The sequence below is a fragment of the Trichogramma pretiosum genome, unplaced genomic scaffold, assembly GCF_000599845.2.
Source record: "Trichogramma pretiosum strain Unisexual culture from Peru unplaced genomic scaffold, Tpre_2.0 scaffold102, whole genome shotgun sequence".
Taxonomy (NCBI): Eukaryota; Metazoa; Arthropoda; class Insecta; order Hymenoptera; family Trichogrammatidae; genus Trichogramma; species Trichogramma pretiosum.
The window spans coordinates 400112-418744 of record NW_019640799.1 but is presented as its reverse complement, the minus strand read 5'-3'; the positions used below and the strand labels follow the sequence as shown (position 1 = coordinate 418744).

At 41.3% G+C, this 18633-nt stretch overlaps 1 protein-coding gene across 1 annotated transcript; it reads right to left on the bottom strand.

The window, feature by feature from the left end:
• Positions 1-17063: 17063 nt before the first annotated feature.
• LOC106653317 (ankyrin-1-like) lies at positions 17064-18275 on the bottom strand. The gene is made up of 2 exons (XM_014372718.2): positions 18181-18275; positions 17064-18042 (listed from the first exon to the last, which is right to left on the bottom strand). The coding sequence occupies exons 1-2, from the start codon at positions 18273-18275 to the stop codon at positions 17064-17066; spliced, it is 1074 nt and encodes a 357-aa protein (XP_014228204.2).
• Between the last annotated feature and the right edge of the window lie 358 nt (positions 18276-18633).

The following is an 18633-nucleotide window of genomic DNA, read 5'->3' as shown; positions in this document are numbered from 1 at the left end:
TAGGCAGCACAGCCAAACGGCAGCCTCACGTAAATTATACAATGAGCCTCTTGCGCGCGTGCCCACCTCACCTTCTTTTTCTTCTCTTGCGCCGCCGCGCGTGGCTCTACTCAACGCTTAGAGCTGCAGCAGATATTACGTTTCAAGGTAGGTCAGCTGCAGCTACGTAGCAGCAGCGCAAGGCATGACTTATATATTGATGATTTTTGCCTCGACTCTCGGCGGCGTCTATTGCGTGAGCAGCAGCAGCAGCAACAGAATCAGAGGCAGAAGGCTTTGATCCATCAATAAATTCTAGCTTTTCGCGAGGGGGAATCTGGCAATAATCACAGGCTATCCGTGTACCGCTGCATCTCTTGCTTGCGTCATCCTAATTCTTTTTTCTTTTTCTTCTTTTCCTTTCTACAACGATTCGTAATACCAGCGCGCATCCATCATTTGGCTGCAGTACCAAAAAATTCACAACAAAAAATTGTACAAAAATCTGGACGATCGTTTTCCGCGACGGTCGAATTTTAGACCAACAGCAGCAATAGAAATCAAGTTAACGCGAGCTTCGGCTTTTCTCCGCCGCTTTACATGCGCATGTATACAAACGCGCACGAGATACAATTAGAGCATGAAAAATACACGTACACATATACGCGCGCAGGCGAGAGCCAAAGTGTTTCCGAAGGACGCGCGCGAGCCTAGCGAAGAATGCCGCATACGCAGTGACTGACTGACTGCAGTACGTAGACGGCGAGAGCTGACGCAACAAACGCCTATTATCGCCGCCAGTTTACAAAAGCCAATTAAAAGACTGCAGATAAAATCGTGTGTATATATAGGCCCTCTGTATCCTACCTACCGCATCAAACGCACGGCGAAGCCGCTTTAAAACAATCGTTTTGAGAAAGTAACATAACGTGCTCGGTTTCGAGCTATATAGCGAATGTCGAGAGATTTAGACGAGTTTTGCGCTCGCGAGCGAGTTTGGCATGCATGCATTAACGTGTTTCGCGTGTGTACTACACACACACACAAATTTGAAGATAATCTATCTCTTCGTATACATACGCGTGCTCGATGATTGACTGTCATTTCTAAACACGTGCTGTATATAATGCTCAAACCGACTATGGGCTTATGTAAGTGTCGACGATTAATTATTATTCATTTGTCGGCGAGCAAAAATTGGCTAAAACCAACTAATTATGTGTTATTTGGCGAATAAATTAGATAAACAGAAGATCGTGTTTACGGTATAATCGCTTGTAACTCGTCGAAGTACACAAAAGCATTACTTTACGTAGCGATTGTGTTGACATTTGAATATGATCGTGTATCATCGGATATTTTGCACGATCACGATACGAGAGACGCATCAATTATTGAATGTGTTAAAGAGCGAGGAGGGCCGGCACGCCATTCATTGTAGTAGCGATCGATTACATTATTTAATTAATCGTCTAAATGATGCATCACGCTTTGATTTTATAATTTATGAATTCGAGACATTCAAGACTATTTCTTTATTAGTTCGTGAATGGTAATGCCTACTTTCTCGTTCATTGACACTGACAATCGACAACTGCATTTGCATATCGAATATTTTTTATACCTATTCTCTCGTTTACATCGAACGAGACAAAAAGAAGATAGAAGAAACAAGAGCGCGACACACGACTGCACAGAATCCACGTGGGACTTGATTTAGCCACTTTTTTCGCGGATATATCTATCGGACTGGCTCTCTCCCGGCCGCCTCGGAAGTAGCGATTTTTAGCTAGTCCATATAATAAATTCTCTAAGAAATTTTCGAACGATTGTCTTCGAGACATTTCGAATTCTCGTTTTTCTACGAGTTATTTGAAATTTCGCTCGGATCTGGCTCGCGAGCTACGGTCGGTTATTCAAAAGCGAGTGGGCGATGCCGACGACTCGAGCAGCTCCGTACAGATTACAATATCGCAGTCCTGTGGACAACGCAGAATTTCAGTGCTGCGGTTCGCCTGTGTTCTCATTGTCTCGACACTTTATCGCGGTAGATAAAAATAAAATTATAGACTCGATCGGTATGCCGCACTAGCGTAGTATCTGAAAAATACGGGTGTAAATTTCGAGTACACGCATATATCGGAGTCAAGAAACAAAAGTAGTCTCAAAATCATTTCTCTCTTTTCCCTCCTATACGATACACATCGTGCATTGGTTTCGATCGGTCGTCGTCGCTCGATTCAATCGAAATAATTGGTGATGCAAAGCGTCAGCCTTCGAAATACACACACACACTACACCGCTTTGGGTTTGTGAATTGCAGCTCTTGTAAATGTTACCTTCGCATGTGTATACATACGTACGCCAGGCCATACATTCGCTTCTATAAAAGTGTATTGATGCATATTTACAATGCGCGCGCGCACCTACACACACACATACTGCACTCTAGTACATTCACACACACAGACAAAAATAAGCACGCACGTACAGAGATAGCTAGTTATGCCTGTGCATTTACGCGCGCCTTATGTAATTCGTTCGCGCGTGCGACTTTCACTGCGCACTGCACACACGCTCTATGTTACAAATATATATATATCTACTACTGCTGCTGCTGTGGCGCGGCAGCGGCGGTGGTGGTGCGCGCCAACGAACTTCGATTGTAGTTTTTGCGAGCGGTACATTGAGGAGGTCTATGTAGGCATAGGTATGCCTATTCGTCGTATTTCTTCATCACTGACTCGATGTTCCACGACGCATCGAAATAATTACTCGAGAAAATTCGTTAATTTTTCGAGAGAGGAAGGGCCCGACCAGAGAGAGGAGATTATTATAAGGCCCCCCAGGATCGTGCCCGTAAATTTACGAACGTATTCTCAAAAATTCGCTCGGTAATGTCGCATTGTGTCACAAATGTATGATATACGTATCGCAGCAATGGAGAAATTAATTATTGCATTTATCGGGGCCTCGGGTCGGAGGGGGTCGATATCGCGTATATGTATATCGGTGTACACGGAAAAACTTTTGACCATGTTTCAGGCTCGAATACATAAAGATACATTCACGCTCTGAGTCGAGCACAATTCATGCTCAGTCCCGAGCGCGAAACGCCCTCGAGTTCTGTCGAGTGCTTATTATGACCGACGCTGAGCAGGATGTTACCCTTAACTCAATCTGGAAAGATATTCGCGCTCGAAGTCGATCACAGTTCATGCTCAGACCCGAGCACGAAATGCTCTCGGCTTCTGCCGATGCGAGCGAATTAATTCTGAATCATGAATTTGAAAGATTAATGTGTCTATATGCGTAACGCAGCACACAGAATTAGCATGACAGAACATAGGGGAAATATGTTGGATTCTTAATATCTTTTGAAAATGGTTGAAAACACCCATTTATAATTATATCATTCGAAAGCGAATAAGATTTCCTATAACATCTATAATCTTTTCATTTAATAAACTATCATTGGTTAAAATTTCACTTCCATCTAAATTTTTTTTCATTTTTGCTACAGCCTGCTGAAGGGGGCTTAATATACTGTGTTTTATATTTGCATTGATTTATTTTAAAAAACAGTTTAAAATTCACTTGACTATAATACTTAATTTATGGCACGCTAACCTAAAAATCGCAACTTCGCCGCTACTTTTAGGCTTTTGTACCATAAAATATTGTATGCAACTGATATGGATATACCGTCTTCGGCTCGTGCTGCAACCCCTCGTTTCGCTGAAAAAGCATATCCGTACCCGTTTCATAAAGTACTATTATTGTCAAATTGACCAAGTATAGGCTGTTTTCAGAGACCGTCACTAACCTCTTCGCTCGAACAGCTGATTTGCCTGTAGGCATAACAAACCGAGCTTCCATTCACTTTATATGTTAAGTCGATTAGTTTGACTGCAAATTACAAATAAATGAGATGCTCTAAAAATATATAAAAAATATGTCTATGTAGAGGAAGACTTCATCTTTTCATCTATCGAAGCGGATTTTACGATTTCTCTTTAGTTATTACAAAAAAAATTGTTGAAATTTCGGTTATTTCGGAGTTTTACTCGCTGCTCGGCTGCTGTCAACACCGAGTTGCGCGTGTCCGTGATCGTTTTAGCGATATTTGAGATTTGATTTCGTTTTTTTTTTTATCAATCTGCAATCATAAAATAAAAAATGGTGTTGAGGTGTTATGTAACAGGATGCAAAGCAAATTCCCAAAATGGAAAGTTTTCCTTCTTTTGTATACCAACAGGAAAGCCGAAAAATAATAGAAATTCTGAAGAATTAAGGGAACTGAGTCGAAAAAGGCAATATACTCATGCTTTAATATTTAAATGTATTTTCAAATATCGCTAAAACAATCACGGACACGCGCAAGTCAGTGTTGACAGCAGCTGAGTAGCGAGTTAGACTCTGAAATGACCTAAATTTCAACAATTGTTTTTGCAATAACTAAAGAGAAATCGTAAAATCCGCTTCGATAGATGAAAAGATGAAGTCTTCCTCTACATCGACATATTTTTTATATATTTTTAGAGCATCTCATTTATTTGTAATTTGCAGTCAAACTAATCGACTTAACATATAAAGTATATGGAAACTCGGTTTGTTGTGCCTACAGGCAAATCAGCTGTTCAATCCTGACCGTCAGTAACGCTTTGTGAAAACGCCCTATTACATTGTGGACGGATGTTGCGAGAGTCACCACCCCATATAAATTTCTTATATTCAATATTTATTCATTTTTGTTAAATCTATTCAATAATTGTGACTGAGTGGCTCAAGACTGAGCGTAAATAGTATTCACCGCAACACTGAAACAAACTCAGCCGAACTCGAGCGTGATTTACGCTCAGCCTCGAGCGTCGATCGCGCTCAGTGCTTATGACGAAACGAGCTCAGCCGAACTCGAGCGTGATACATGCTCGAGCTCGAGCGTGAATCGCTCTCAGTGCTGGTTATGAAACGAGCTCAGTAGAACTCGAGTGTGATTCGTTTTCAGCATTCGAGCGTAAAACATGGTCAAAAGTTTTTCCGTGTATATACGCATGCAATTTCACATAGCTCCGGAGACTCTCTTGGCAACTTATCCATATCGTAACCGGCCGGCCGCGCACATAATTGTTTACCCGATCGTTCGTTGCGCAGCACCGCCCCGCGCGTACAGAATTCATAGTCTCGGCTAGCTCGCAAAACGCAAATCGATCGCTTTAATTGAGTCATTCAACGCGTATACGTGAAAGTTACTGTACATTATACTTCCTCGACGACGACGACGTGTATTTTTTTTTCTTTCTTTGATCTGCGAAACATACTCTCGTACAACAACGTCTAAATGTGCGTAATTTACGCTCTTATGTACGTAATAACGAACGAAGCTTGTAAGGATTTTTAATTTACGAATTATCATCGGCGCTATCGGTTTATAAAAATTGTAAAAATACGCTTTTATCATGAGCAAAAAATGTTGCGACAACAACAAATATCTTGAAGTTGTTTATTTTGAACGAGCTCAAATCGAATTTATTTATTTATTTATCAATTATTTTGTTGAACTGTTGAACTTCTCAAATTCGTTCTACCTCCTCAAATTACAATTACAAGAATGAATATTATATATTTTTTAGTAACTACTTTTTAGGATGATTGGAGATCATTGGCCGCCATATAGCGGATCCTGATCCTTTAAGAGTTATTACAACTAAATTCGTTTTGCATTGCCACAAGATTTATCGCAAACAAAATTGTCGTATTCTGATCGCGAGCTTTCAGATTTCATCGACAGATGGAGTCTTGTAAATCCGCAAGTAGCAAAAAATTTATCGTGGCCTATATATATTCGAAACTACGTGTAGTACGTACGATTAGTTGAAAGTAAGTGCGCATACCCCTCGCTGGGTCCATGCACTATAATATAAAAAAAAAAAAAAAAGTACGAATAAGTAATTAAAGTCTCCACCTAAAAACTTACGATTTTTGGAGTCTGTGAAGAATTCTCAAATTTCGGGCTTTAAAAACGTACATAATCGTTCTCTTCGTTAAAATAAAAACAAAATTGATACTCTAATTTCTCTTTCATTGGCAAAAAAAAAAGAATAATAATCACAGTGCTTACGCAGCAATAGACTTTAATAAACGCATTCGAATAATTTATCGTGATTAATTTTTCTCCCTGTTAATGATTCGTGAGAACAATCCCATACCCGAAGTGCAATGGTTTTCGCGTTACGAAATATCGCTCTCTAAGTGCGCTGGCGCGCACCGTACATAACGATTGCGAACCCAACGCCGCCGCCGCCGACAAAGTTTCTCATTATTTGTTATAGGCAGTGTATGATTTCATTGGGAGTACGTGCAAACGTTACTAATTCAAATTGACATATATTTCCAGAGTCATTTTTCAGTCCGCGCGTGCGCGCCACCTCCTTTCTCGCACTTTCGTTTTCTGCCCCCAAAACGATTCTTCGATGTAATCACGCGGTGCACTGTACAGTGTTGCGGATGAATAATACGAATGCGTGAATCACATTCGTAAGAGTTTCGTCGACGCCGATTGCTTATCATATTTGTCATCGACCATTGAATAACGCGATAGAGCTATCGATGAAAATTATTTTGAAAGTGATTATATTTCATCTAGATCTCGGCAAGCGCACCAAGCCAGAATAACTAATTTAGGCATTGGGGTGCAAAAAAATTACGTCGAGCTCGTTTCTCAAACTTACGCACGAATCGCTATAAACCATATCTCAAACAAACGTGCGATAGTCTCATGGGCTTATAAAACTCTCCGATGCCAGATTCGCACATACTCTCAAGGAGATTATATATTTATATAAACTTGGTTGCGTCTACTTCTGCTGCTGCTTCTTTTAATTAAAGGATCTCATGGTTTCTTCTTGGGCCTACGTATGGTAACTCGCGGTACGCACCGTTAATGCGAGAAAAAGACGTAGACCTAATTATTACGCGAGGTCGCTTATTTCCATTGAAAAGAGTGCGTATATCACACGAAGAAGACATTCGTTACGATCCGCGCGTTGAGAAATTTTCGCGTCGAGTGCAGTAGCGAACCTTATATGCGGCACACACACCAAATTCTTCAAAATCATATATATTTGAGCAATCTCGTGTGCCTCGGCGTGAACTAGACTCGAGTCGGGCCGAGTATAATTTTCAATTAATTTTTAGGGAGTTTTATATATGTGTCTGTAGCACTGGTTGGGTTAGTGACACCTTTATGAATGCAATGATGATCACAATCATGAAAATCCTCTGGATTTTACGTTCTTATTAAAGAATGAATATTCTTGAAATTTTGTTTTGACTTATAGAATTATTTTTACTTTGTAACTTGCAGATTTGTATATAAAGCTACTCGCCATCTAGGGGTAAAATCTTGAAGTCGTATTATCGTGCTCAAAGTTGTTAAAAACTGGTGTAAACTGTTAAGAACAACCAGTTATCATTTTCGGATAATTTCCAATGCGCTCAATATTTGTAACTTATAATTGTTACTAAAACTCGACAAATTATAAACAATAATTTTCTGCTCACGAGACGATCACCAATGCCGAGAATTCCCACTAGAGATGTCCCGCTGCTTCATCGTTTCAAAGCCATACATTCCGAATGCATTTGAATTTTTCACCGCGCATTACTGCCTGCCCGGGGAGATGGAGATGACGTTCAAATTTCACTCCGGCATTCGCATATTTTTTTTTTTACTTCAATCAGGAAAGATTATTTTGTAATTTAAGCGTAATATCAGCTCGGTTCGATATTTCTTATACACGGACGACATTTTTTCCTCCTTCAAAAAAAGCCTGCACTCTCGAGCTCGCGCGTTATACTGCGTCGATGATGCTTGACTAAACTTTCTCATAAATTCACAATTTTCAACTGCAGCGTGTATAATGTTTTTCATCGTCAACGTGGAAAAATGTACAAAAAAATTTTTAAAAAATTCTGGTATAAATTTAAAATCGAACCGGACCGCGAAGAGCTCCGAACCGAGCGTGACTAGCCGAATACGTAATTCTCCGTCTCTCTCGACTCGCGCACGAATAAACCCGCGCAACGGCAACAAGTTCATTGGCATCGCTCGCGTTTGGGGAAATTTTCAATTAGGAGCTCAATGGCCCTATAGAACGCAAATATATATATATAATCGTACAACTGAGATTTTGTTTCGCATCGAGCAGCGCTAACGAGGGCCTTCAATTTGCTATATTTATATATCATGTGCAAGCGAAAGGATAGAAGCCGGATTTGGACGTATACATCTCCGGTTCCACCGGTTTCGGGGGGCCCCGAACGTACACGCCAACGTCAACGATCTCGCGGGCATCAGAGCGTTTGATTATATGCGCGTGAGTGAGCGAGTGCGTATACGAGGCCACAAAAGTCCAATCATCGACGTGGCGCCGTAGCGCGTGAAGTTATACACACACGAGATTATCGTTGTATGCGCGCGGGGACGCCCTGCCGCAACAGGTACTTTTATATACTTTATAACTTATATACTACTACGTAGGCCGTTCGCTCGAGTCGTCGTCGTCGTCGTCGCGAGTCGCTGACCGTCCTTGGGAGGTCGCCGCGCCACCACTACTATACATGCTCGCTCGCTCAACTTTATCCGGTTCGCGAGATTTATTATACCATACTTATATGCCTGCCGATTTTTTGCTCTCGTTTTCATCGACGACTTGGTGCTTGTGTATGTATATTGTATATATCGGTGTTTGGGAGCAGGTGCAACATTAGGCAAAGCACCGTTTACTAACCTTCTTCTTTGCTGTATTATAAGTCAGGATGGGGACTGTTATATTGTATACTACTTCGAGCTAAGCACCGAAATGGCCGATTTAATTTAAACGCGATCTCGAGTATGCCCGACGTTATAATACACCTTTATGTATAAATAGGATAAAATAATATACGCACACACTTGCGAGTCTGCCGTACTTTATGAAGTGAAAGTATATATGTATAAGAACTTGCAAAATATGTCAGTGCAGCCGCTGCGTGCAATGATTAATGTTGCACTCGTATGAACGCGATGCCAGGTATAAGACTGAAAATCGCCTTTAAAAAAATTTTTCCAGCCTCGCGCGCGCGACTCGTAATCCACCTGATCGTACACGACGACGACGAGAGCATCCAGTACCTCGTATTAACTACTATGTGTGTTTCGAGTTGGCCAAGTACGCGCCGACGAGCTCTTTTATTTATATTTTTGTTTTTTTATTTATCCGCGCAAGTCTGTCCCGGCTATAAATTAGCTCATCAAGCTACGTGCTCGATCGTTATTTCGTCAGAGACTATACGCGTATATAATATGATCGCGTCAAAGTATCTGTTAACCGCAGGATTAGATGTGTCGCGCGACACATGTCTATCGGTAGTTTTTCTATATATTATATGTACTACATCGGGTGGTTCACCTGCTGCGTGTATGTTCGTCTGTGTCGCGATCGTCTCTGCTGATGCTGTACAAAAATATATAAACTCGATTACGAAAATTGAAAATGTTACATTTCGTCTTATTACACGCGATCTGATATCTCGTCGCCCCAGCGCAGGAAGGTATCTATTTCCAAGCTGTAGCAAGAAGGATACTTACTCGCGCGCAGAGGCAAAAAGGTATCTAACTCGAGCGCAGCGGCAAAAAGGTATCTAATTCGAGCGAGAAGCAAAAAAGTAGCTTATTCAAACGAAGTGGCAAGAAAGTTTTGACGCGCTGAGTTTAGGTTGGCAACGCAGACGTAAATGATAAAATTTTGTTTCAACATTCAACATTCAACATTTAATTCAAAGTTATGTAAAGCCGATAACTTCTACTATCCTCTCAGAACATACAAAGTTCTCCATAAGTGGCAAATTGAGTCGAAATCGCGGCGAGATTGATTTGTTTGCTCGCCTTAAAAATGAATGAAAATCATTACACTAGCTCACTTGTTTTTTTTCTTTTTTGCTCTAGTACAAAACAAAATTTTATCATTTACGGCTCCGTTGCCAACCTAAATTCGGCGCGTCAAAACTTTCTAGCCACTTCGTTTGAATAAGCTACTTTTTTGCTTCTCGCTCGAATTAGATACCTTTATGCCGCTGCGCTCGAGTTAGATACCTTTTTGCCTCTGCGCGCGAGTAAGTATCCTTCTTGCTGCAGCTTGGAAATAGATACCTTCCTGCGCTGGGGCGACGATCTAATCCGTTGGATTGATGCTGACTGATTCTGTGTACGAGTACGCCGTGCACGTATGTATCACGTAGAATGCGAAGATGGCGATCGTTTTCTTGTAAAAAAAAGTTAGTTTATACTGTTAAAAAAAAATCTCAAATTCAGTTGTCGATTTAAGGTAAATTTAGATTTCTAATTCAAAGTAATCGATACTTATTTTTATTTTTATAAATAAAACATATATTATTTTTAATGCAAAAATTAATAAAAAAGATTTAAACATTTTGAAGATTAATCTTTAAATTCTGGCTTTAGTATTTGCGTTAATGTTGTATAACAAATCTATGAAAATTCATTTACAATCATGTCCAGTCTCAACCGCTAGATGGCGAACACCTCGATCTGTAAATCTGCAATTGAAAGAGTCAAAATAATTATACAAGTACTCGAAGCCCCGTTTTACTTTGCATGGAAAATCCTACTATTTGTGCGTTCTCAGCTCCGCAGCTTTTCGCAAATATCTCGGCTAGAAATCATAATGCGCCGAAACGATAAGACGACGATCGAGTATATGAAGCTTATGGAAAGGATCGTTAGGCAAATTACGTGCCGCTCAGTCGCAGTTACGCAAAAGCTGTGCTGCGACTGCAGCAGCAGCAGCAGATTCGCGCGCGGTTATTATGAGTAGTACACTCTCTGCGTGCGCGAGAGTGTCGAGTAATTAATCGCTCGTTCGGATTGCGGCACGCATTAAGGACAGGCTCTCGAGCGTGCCGAATTCGCGTATCTCCTTCGCGTTATATATGTAGCGAAAGATATATTATAGAGACTCGGGCTCGACGCGAGTAAAACATCCCCATTACTTACTTGTATATATACGGGGGCCCACCCAAAAATGTTGCGCAGACATCATCGCCGCGCGCGGTTAATAAGCTCGAGCGAGCGAGTTCGGCTTACTTATATATCGACGCTGTTAAGGAAGAGTAGCACGTTTCTATACATTTTTAAATGTAAACGTGCTAGTCTTCCTTAACAGCGTCGATATATGCACGTGCAGCTACAACTTCATTTCTCCGCATGTTGTACAGCGCAATTTGAGCATTTGCCTATCTTACGTAGTATATATGGCGACAGCGACAGCAACTTGAATCTTCACACTTTGTATACTGTATAGCACTGCGCACGAGCTGCGATTGCGTAAATTATCGCTCAAGGGCTTGTACCTGACGTCTGAAAAATGCCTCTTCACAATTAAGAAATTTTATCTCCTGCGCCGAGCTTCAGCCTTTTTTTTCAACATTCTCGCAGGCGAGGGTTAAAATTCCAAAAAACTATTTTTGTCCGGGTTTTTCACTTATTTACGGGCGACCTTGCGGGTGCGAAGTGATGGAATCCGTAGGTCGCACACTGTATACAAGCAATTCGGTATAATCAGTTCTATATTTTATCCTTCACACCTATAATAAAGCAGCTTAACATATTTAATTATACATTTTTTTTAACGAGGCCCCTGGCCAGTGTATTATCCTCGAAGTCTCAATTTCACAAAGGTCGAGCCGCGCGCGAATAACATTCCTCTCCGTAATTCCCCCAACCCGCGCTGTCGTACACCTCTATCACTTTCAATTTCTTAAACTTTGAACTTTTGCGCCTCGAAAATCGCACAATAAGCTCCTCGAGTTACAGAACGACGAAGAAATCAGCGAGAGACTTTGTATATACTACTCATACGAGAATATAATATATCTCAATCGCATCCGGTTCGCTGTTAAATAAATCAGTACCTTATGCGTGTACTCGATGGAAACACGGATAGCGCGCGCGCGCATGTGAGAATTGCGTGTAAACTTTCAAGGTAAAGGAAAATTTTCAAGCTTGTAACCCCCCCGCGAGACTGCTCGAAAATAATAAAAAGAAAAACACAATCGACGCGAGTGAGCGAAAGCCGCTTACGTGTATTATTATATTATACGCGATTTATACATTAGCCGCGTATTACCGACGTATACAGCTGCGGACTGCGTTTATTATTGAGCTTTTAAAAACCTATTCGTTGTGTACAATAAATGATTGCTGTGGGGGGAATAAAGCAACCGTTTACGAGGGCGATAACAATCGTGGCCAGCTAACTCGCACTTGTTTATAAAAAAAGGGAAGAATAGGCGCGATTTTTCGTGTGCTTCTGCTGCCTTTTTTTTGTCAATCGTTAACAAACTCTCGCGCCTCGAAACTTCAAGCGTCGCGTGAAATGCAATCTTAATGAACCTTGATGAATATCCACGCTGTGTGCGTACATATATGAATTTCATAATGCTCAAATTAAGAAATCAAAATGTTTTTACAACGGTGGCATGGGAATATACATTCGTACATTACAAGACCAGTTTATCTTGTGTGACATGATCTCTCGCGTAATGTGTATAAGGGTTTAATTATGAAATATACTAAATAGCCGCGCGGCGAAGACAATTGACACAGGGCGCGTTTAATCATTTCGTCATTTATTAATTTTCCTACGTGTATGTATTCTTGGCAATTCTAGCGAGGTTCGCTTTATAATATATGCACGAATTACTTTGTTTAATAGCCAATGTATACAAAGGCAAACATTATACACACTCGTTTTTCACCAGTAGGTTCTCGTCACGTATGTTTTATAGTCTAGTGCAGTATAGTTATGTTACTTTGAACAAAGGTACATATTAGGCATTTCAACGATCTCATTATTTAGTTAATTTTTTTTTTCAAGTTTTCAGTATAGGATCATCTACAAATGCATACGGATAATGGATAATTGTAATTATTCGCGAGAGGATTAGCCTATTAAGAAGTCGCTCGCGCTATTATAATTTCGCTGTGTGTTACACACATACAACTTACGTAGCCGCGATCTCTGCCTACACCACTGCCGAAGCTCCGGCATTATATTATATACATTCTCTCGGCGCACCGAGTCTCTGCTCCACGAGGAAAAGTCGGCCTCGTGAATCTTCTTTCTTTTCTCGTCGTTTTAGTCGTCGTAGATCGTTCACGGAGCTGCGCAAGTTTTCGCGAGGGCCGGTATACTACTACTGCGCTATATATAATATGAAACTCTCGTTGCACAAGTTTTCTATATTGCATATAATAAATAACCGCGAGGGCTCTGTGTGTATGTGTGTGTGTGTGTGCCAGGCACGTTTTATCACGCGGCGGCATGTTGTGTTGAGCGGAGGCCCGTCGCCGGCGTCTACACTACTGCGTCGCACCCACCTACGCTCCGCTCTGTCTCTCTCTCTCTCTCTCTCTTTGCGGAGCAGGATCGAGTGCGCCTATATTACAAGCTATATAAGCAACGTAAAAAGTCTCTCGAGTCGCGCAATCTCGAGACTGCCGCGCGCACACAGCGTATAATATAAAATACATGGTAGTTAGACAGGGGCGCGCGCTTATCAGAATTGCTGCTAGAGCGCGTGCGACAACGTCAACCCGCGATCGTATCCTTGACACGCTGATCTCGCTTGCATCTGCCATACATACATATTGTATACGAGCTATATGGTACACGTATATAGAAAAGTGTCTTTTGCAAATCGCGTGGACGTATAGAGCCGAGCTAGCTCGTGGTATTATACATTATAATACCGTGGCGTGCATCCGCGCTGAATCATAGTTCTCTCTCTGAGCTAGAGCTGCATCTTGCGCTCTTCTCAGCCTGCGATCGCGACCTTTTTCCATAATTATCACATTGTTTAGCTAATCCTTCTCATGGCGATAGCTATACATAATACGACTTTAGTAGCGCATACAGTGATTCGATCGAGGCTCGCTCACGCACACGTATACGCGTGCAGTTGCGTTCGTCCATTTATAGAGCTCGCGAGCTTGGGATTATGTCATTCGCGTACAACGGCAATAAATATTCGCGTTCAGCAAAGCCGATCATTTGTAGACAATTTCAAAAGAGCAGCATTTCAACGTCTCTTCGTGTATCATTATTATTGGCCGCGATCGGCCATCGATCGAGTCATTTTATATCAATTACCCGACGTACACGTATAGACCTTTGCCGTAGTTATTTACAGCTTCGGTTACGTATTGTATATACGTCAATCGCTCGTAACAATGTAACATTTTAATAAATTATGTCAGAACCGATGGATACAAAGCGCAATAATGCGCATTACTTTCCACGCTAATTTCTCTCCGATATATATATCCAGTATAATAGCGAGGAAATCTAATTTATTGAAAAAGATAAAGTAAAAGGGTACATATTGTGTATATCGTCGCGCGCGCGATCGTGACGCCAAAATTTTTGCACCTCAGCTCTAGAAAATTGCCATTGTCGTATACATACCAGTAAAGTAACTTTGCGCGGCAAATATGAGTCTCGAGCCTTTGATCGGCGTGGGATCGGTGAAAAGCAAACTCCCACGCGGCGAGCAACAACGGCAGTCAGCGGCAGCGGCGGTTCGAATGAATTATGCCAATTTCTCAAACGTCATTCTCAATGCACACTTAGCGTATTGTCGTTATCGTTAATGAAGCCGAGCTGCTGCGCCAAAACAAGCAACGACGAGGCCTTTATAATACCAGCATGAACTTTTAATCTTAATTACATTATGTACTTTACAAGCGGAGGCACACGTACGCTCCTCGCGTATATTTCACGCGTGCAGTCGGGCTATGTGTATGCGCACGTTTCTTGCGTAATATAAATACACACACGCGGCACCGCAGCAGAGATTTTTCGTCAGAAATCCTCGCGCGCGTTCACGCATTGTTGTTGATCGCCGCCGCCGTGCGATCCAATTCTCCACCCTCTACCGTACGCGGCACTTTTCACTTTCGGAATTTCCAGAGAATGTTGTATAACTTTGTAATGCGCGATCGGCACGCCTGCGCACTACCTATATAGTGCTATTTCATTGTTTTTTTTTATCCTTTTTATATAGTTTACATTATGCACTCGATTGAACTAAATATTTGAGACGTGTTATCGATATCGTGCATTGACATCTGTTAATATGCCCAGCAGCCGATTATAATACACCCACGCGCGATCTGTTCAGCGAGACATTTGCTTCTTATTACAAGCGCATGTAAACCGCGCGCGTTTGCAACATGTCAACGGCAGCAGCAACGGTATAACTAAGATAAAAAACGTTTTAACTTGACTTCCTCAGAAATTTCCTCTCTCCCTCTTACATATATAAATTTACGTAAAAACTTGGGGCCCCATATACATATCAATTTGCCGACTGCAGGAACATTGAAAAGACAGAAAATATATTCATATTATATGTATATATCGCTGCCACGCCACCGCCGCACGAGACTTATTTTATCAACAATTTAGGTGCAATTTTGCAGCCGCGTATATACCACGTATATATACGAACCGGCCTATAACTCGCGCAAGGCCAGCTTTCGAATCGACGCGTCGATATACCACGTCTGTCTCGTGTGTATACGCGCGCGAATTGTTTATTCGTTTCTGCAATGCGATATAATAGTTTTTTTTTTCTTTCGATATATATGTGTATATAAAATATATGTACCGAACCATAATTCACGTTTGCAATTTTCCGTTTGTTTTAGGTAAGTCCAAGTCACCACACACACAGACGCAAAGACACACAAATAAGCGTGGAAATATCGATTATCGTGCGCGCACGGTGGGAAAAAGTCGACGGCGCCGTGGAGATCACGGCACAACTCGAGGTTCGACGTTCCTACCTACCTACATATGCTGTATGTAATAATAATGCGTACGCCAAGCGCCGCGCTAAACTTGAGTCGCAGCTGAATTACGCAATGAATTTTCCACAACAATTTGCTTCTGCATAAATGCCATACTGTAGACCTCGAAGGGCATTCGACGTCGAGTATAATACATAAAGCGTATAATTTGTTAAAAGATAATATTCCAGTTTTTTTTTTGGTTCGTAAAATCACTTACTGCTACTCTGCTTGAGCAACGCTGGCTTTGATTGATTCATAATGCAGACCGCGTTACAAGCGTGCGTGTGCAGAGAGAAAAAAAAGCAGCAGCGGCAGCGGTGGACTCGGAGATAGGGGAAAAACGCTATTAGCTTGGAAAATATTTCCATTTTTTGATTACGTATTTAGACTCACGATTCAAGAGACAAGCCCTTTGATCCGTACAAAGCTCTGCTAAGCTCTGATATATTCTAACAGGCGGGTATAGTATTTCGGAGGGCTGTTCTTCAGACTTTAGATGAAATCAATCGCAATTTTGTGGGACACTGTTTGTCGAGAGCCACGATGATTAAGAATCGATCAAACAATCTTTAATGAACTTGAAGCTTGTTAAAATTTAAATTTTACTTCTTTTATTTGATAAAATTCACGCATACAAAAAATAACTATCAATGATCATCAAGTGTTATGTCAAAATATATAAATTTTTCGATCATCTCACAATGAAAGTCTGACGAATCTGGTTCTGATCATGCAATCGACACCATCGCATTGTTCTTTTACATCATCTACGTTTATTTCCTCGAACAGACGAAACAGATCCTCGTAACTCATATTTTCTGCAACTTTTAAGCAAACGAGGTACGGAAGATTCAACGAGCAATAATCAGTCATGAAAAGATCGGCTGCCAGCAATTCCAAATCCAACGCCAGCCTTATGGCAATGTTTGAGAGGTGTCTCCTTGCAATGAAGCTCACGATTGTACTTCCACACGTTAAGTTATCCATTTGTGGGACACGCCAATTTTTTATGTTCTTCAATATCGAGTAACCCTCGCTGTAGTTCATTGTACTAAGTTTATGTAGAGAGACGTCTTCGGTTATCTTGATGTCATTTATTTTCCGAGGTACTAGAGCATTATTTAGATGATTTGCGCCAAGTTCATGTATAACGTCACCTTCATCAAAATTAATATAATTGCGCCAGTATTCTGGATGTCATGTAATCTTTAACTTCTGGTTTTATATAAAAACCATATAGCTTGTGAATAGTTAGTTGTTTAGCCATTTGTACATAGATATCGACAACTTGATTTTTATCACCCGCTAAATGATATGTCATACCGGAATCTTTCACTAGCAGACGGTCGAGATCGTTTCCATGAATCCTTGTCCAGCATTGAACCATTCTGAGTTTCGTGTGGAAATCCATTTTGTATCCAGCCGACTGCAACAATTGCATCACTTCGATAATATCCAGAGACACGGCGTACGTCCTCAATTCGAGCGACGAGAAATTATGAATGAACATTCGCTTCTCGTTCAGACTGTCCAGTGACGCGCCGTGATCCAAGAGCGACTTGGTGAGGGCGACGTCGAAACGCATCACCGCCGACTGCAACGGAGTGTCTCCGTGACGATTTCGCGCTTCGATATCGGCTCCGCTGTCGATGAGCATTTTAACGATGTAATCGACTGGTTTTCTCGTATCGCAGTAGTAAAATCTTTCGATGCATTCACACAGATACGGCAATGCGAGGGCGTGAAGAGGCGTCGATCCTTCGTGGTCCGACTGATTCGGATTGGCTCTGTGTTCCAGTAATAATTCCACGATTTCTACGTTATTGTACTGGGCCGCAATGAACAGAGGCGAACACGTGTACGTGTCAAGATTGACGTTCACGCCTTTGCTCAAAAATTTCCTCACGACTCTTATATCGGCCACCATGCAGGCTGCGTGAAAGTACGTGTAACCGTGAGCGTCGCAGTAGTTTTTTCGCGGATAATTCCGAAGGGAATGTTTAATGAGAAGCATGTCTCGATGACACCGCGTCTCCGCCAATTCGTATAAATCAGCTAAACAATGCACAGCGGACTTTCCATCTTTGAGTCTGAACTCGTGTACGTCAAAATTGATCTTCTCGAGATAATCTATAACCTCGCTAGAGCTAAAATGTTTGTTTTTTACATTATATGTCAAAATTGATATTTTATCTTCGACGCCCGGAAATAGGCTTTTGCAGTTCATTAATTTCCTTAAATATATACGCGTGATGCGATTACTTTTCCGATAGATGCGACAATACTTTTCTGCTCTGGCGTCTCCTTGTTTTATACTTTTTAACTGATTTTTTATTTCTCTTACACGAAGATGGCAAGCGACTTCATCTTTTGAAGACATTTTCAATGTGACTTAAATAAATAATAAAAGATAATAATAATAATTAGATAAAACTAATTTCTGTGATTAATAAATTATAGCACTGATTGTAGCACTGAACACTGTCTTTTGAGTACCAATCTCGTGGGCCGAAGATCACTACCGCACTTATACTTATACAACTTAACACACTGCTGACTACAGAGTCATGTGCGTTTGACTTGCAGCTTCATCGATATTTTCGAGGAACGCATGTACCCGCACGCGCACAAAGACACATGCACGCAGAGAAAACCTGTGACATTATACTATATTTGGGCGCCAAACGGAAGGCCCTCTAGCGGCAAATACATGTGCCGTTGTATGGCCATTTGATACT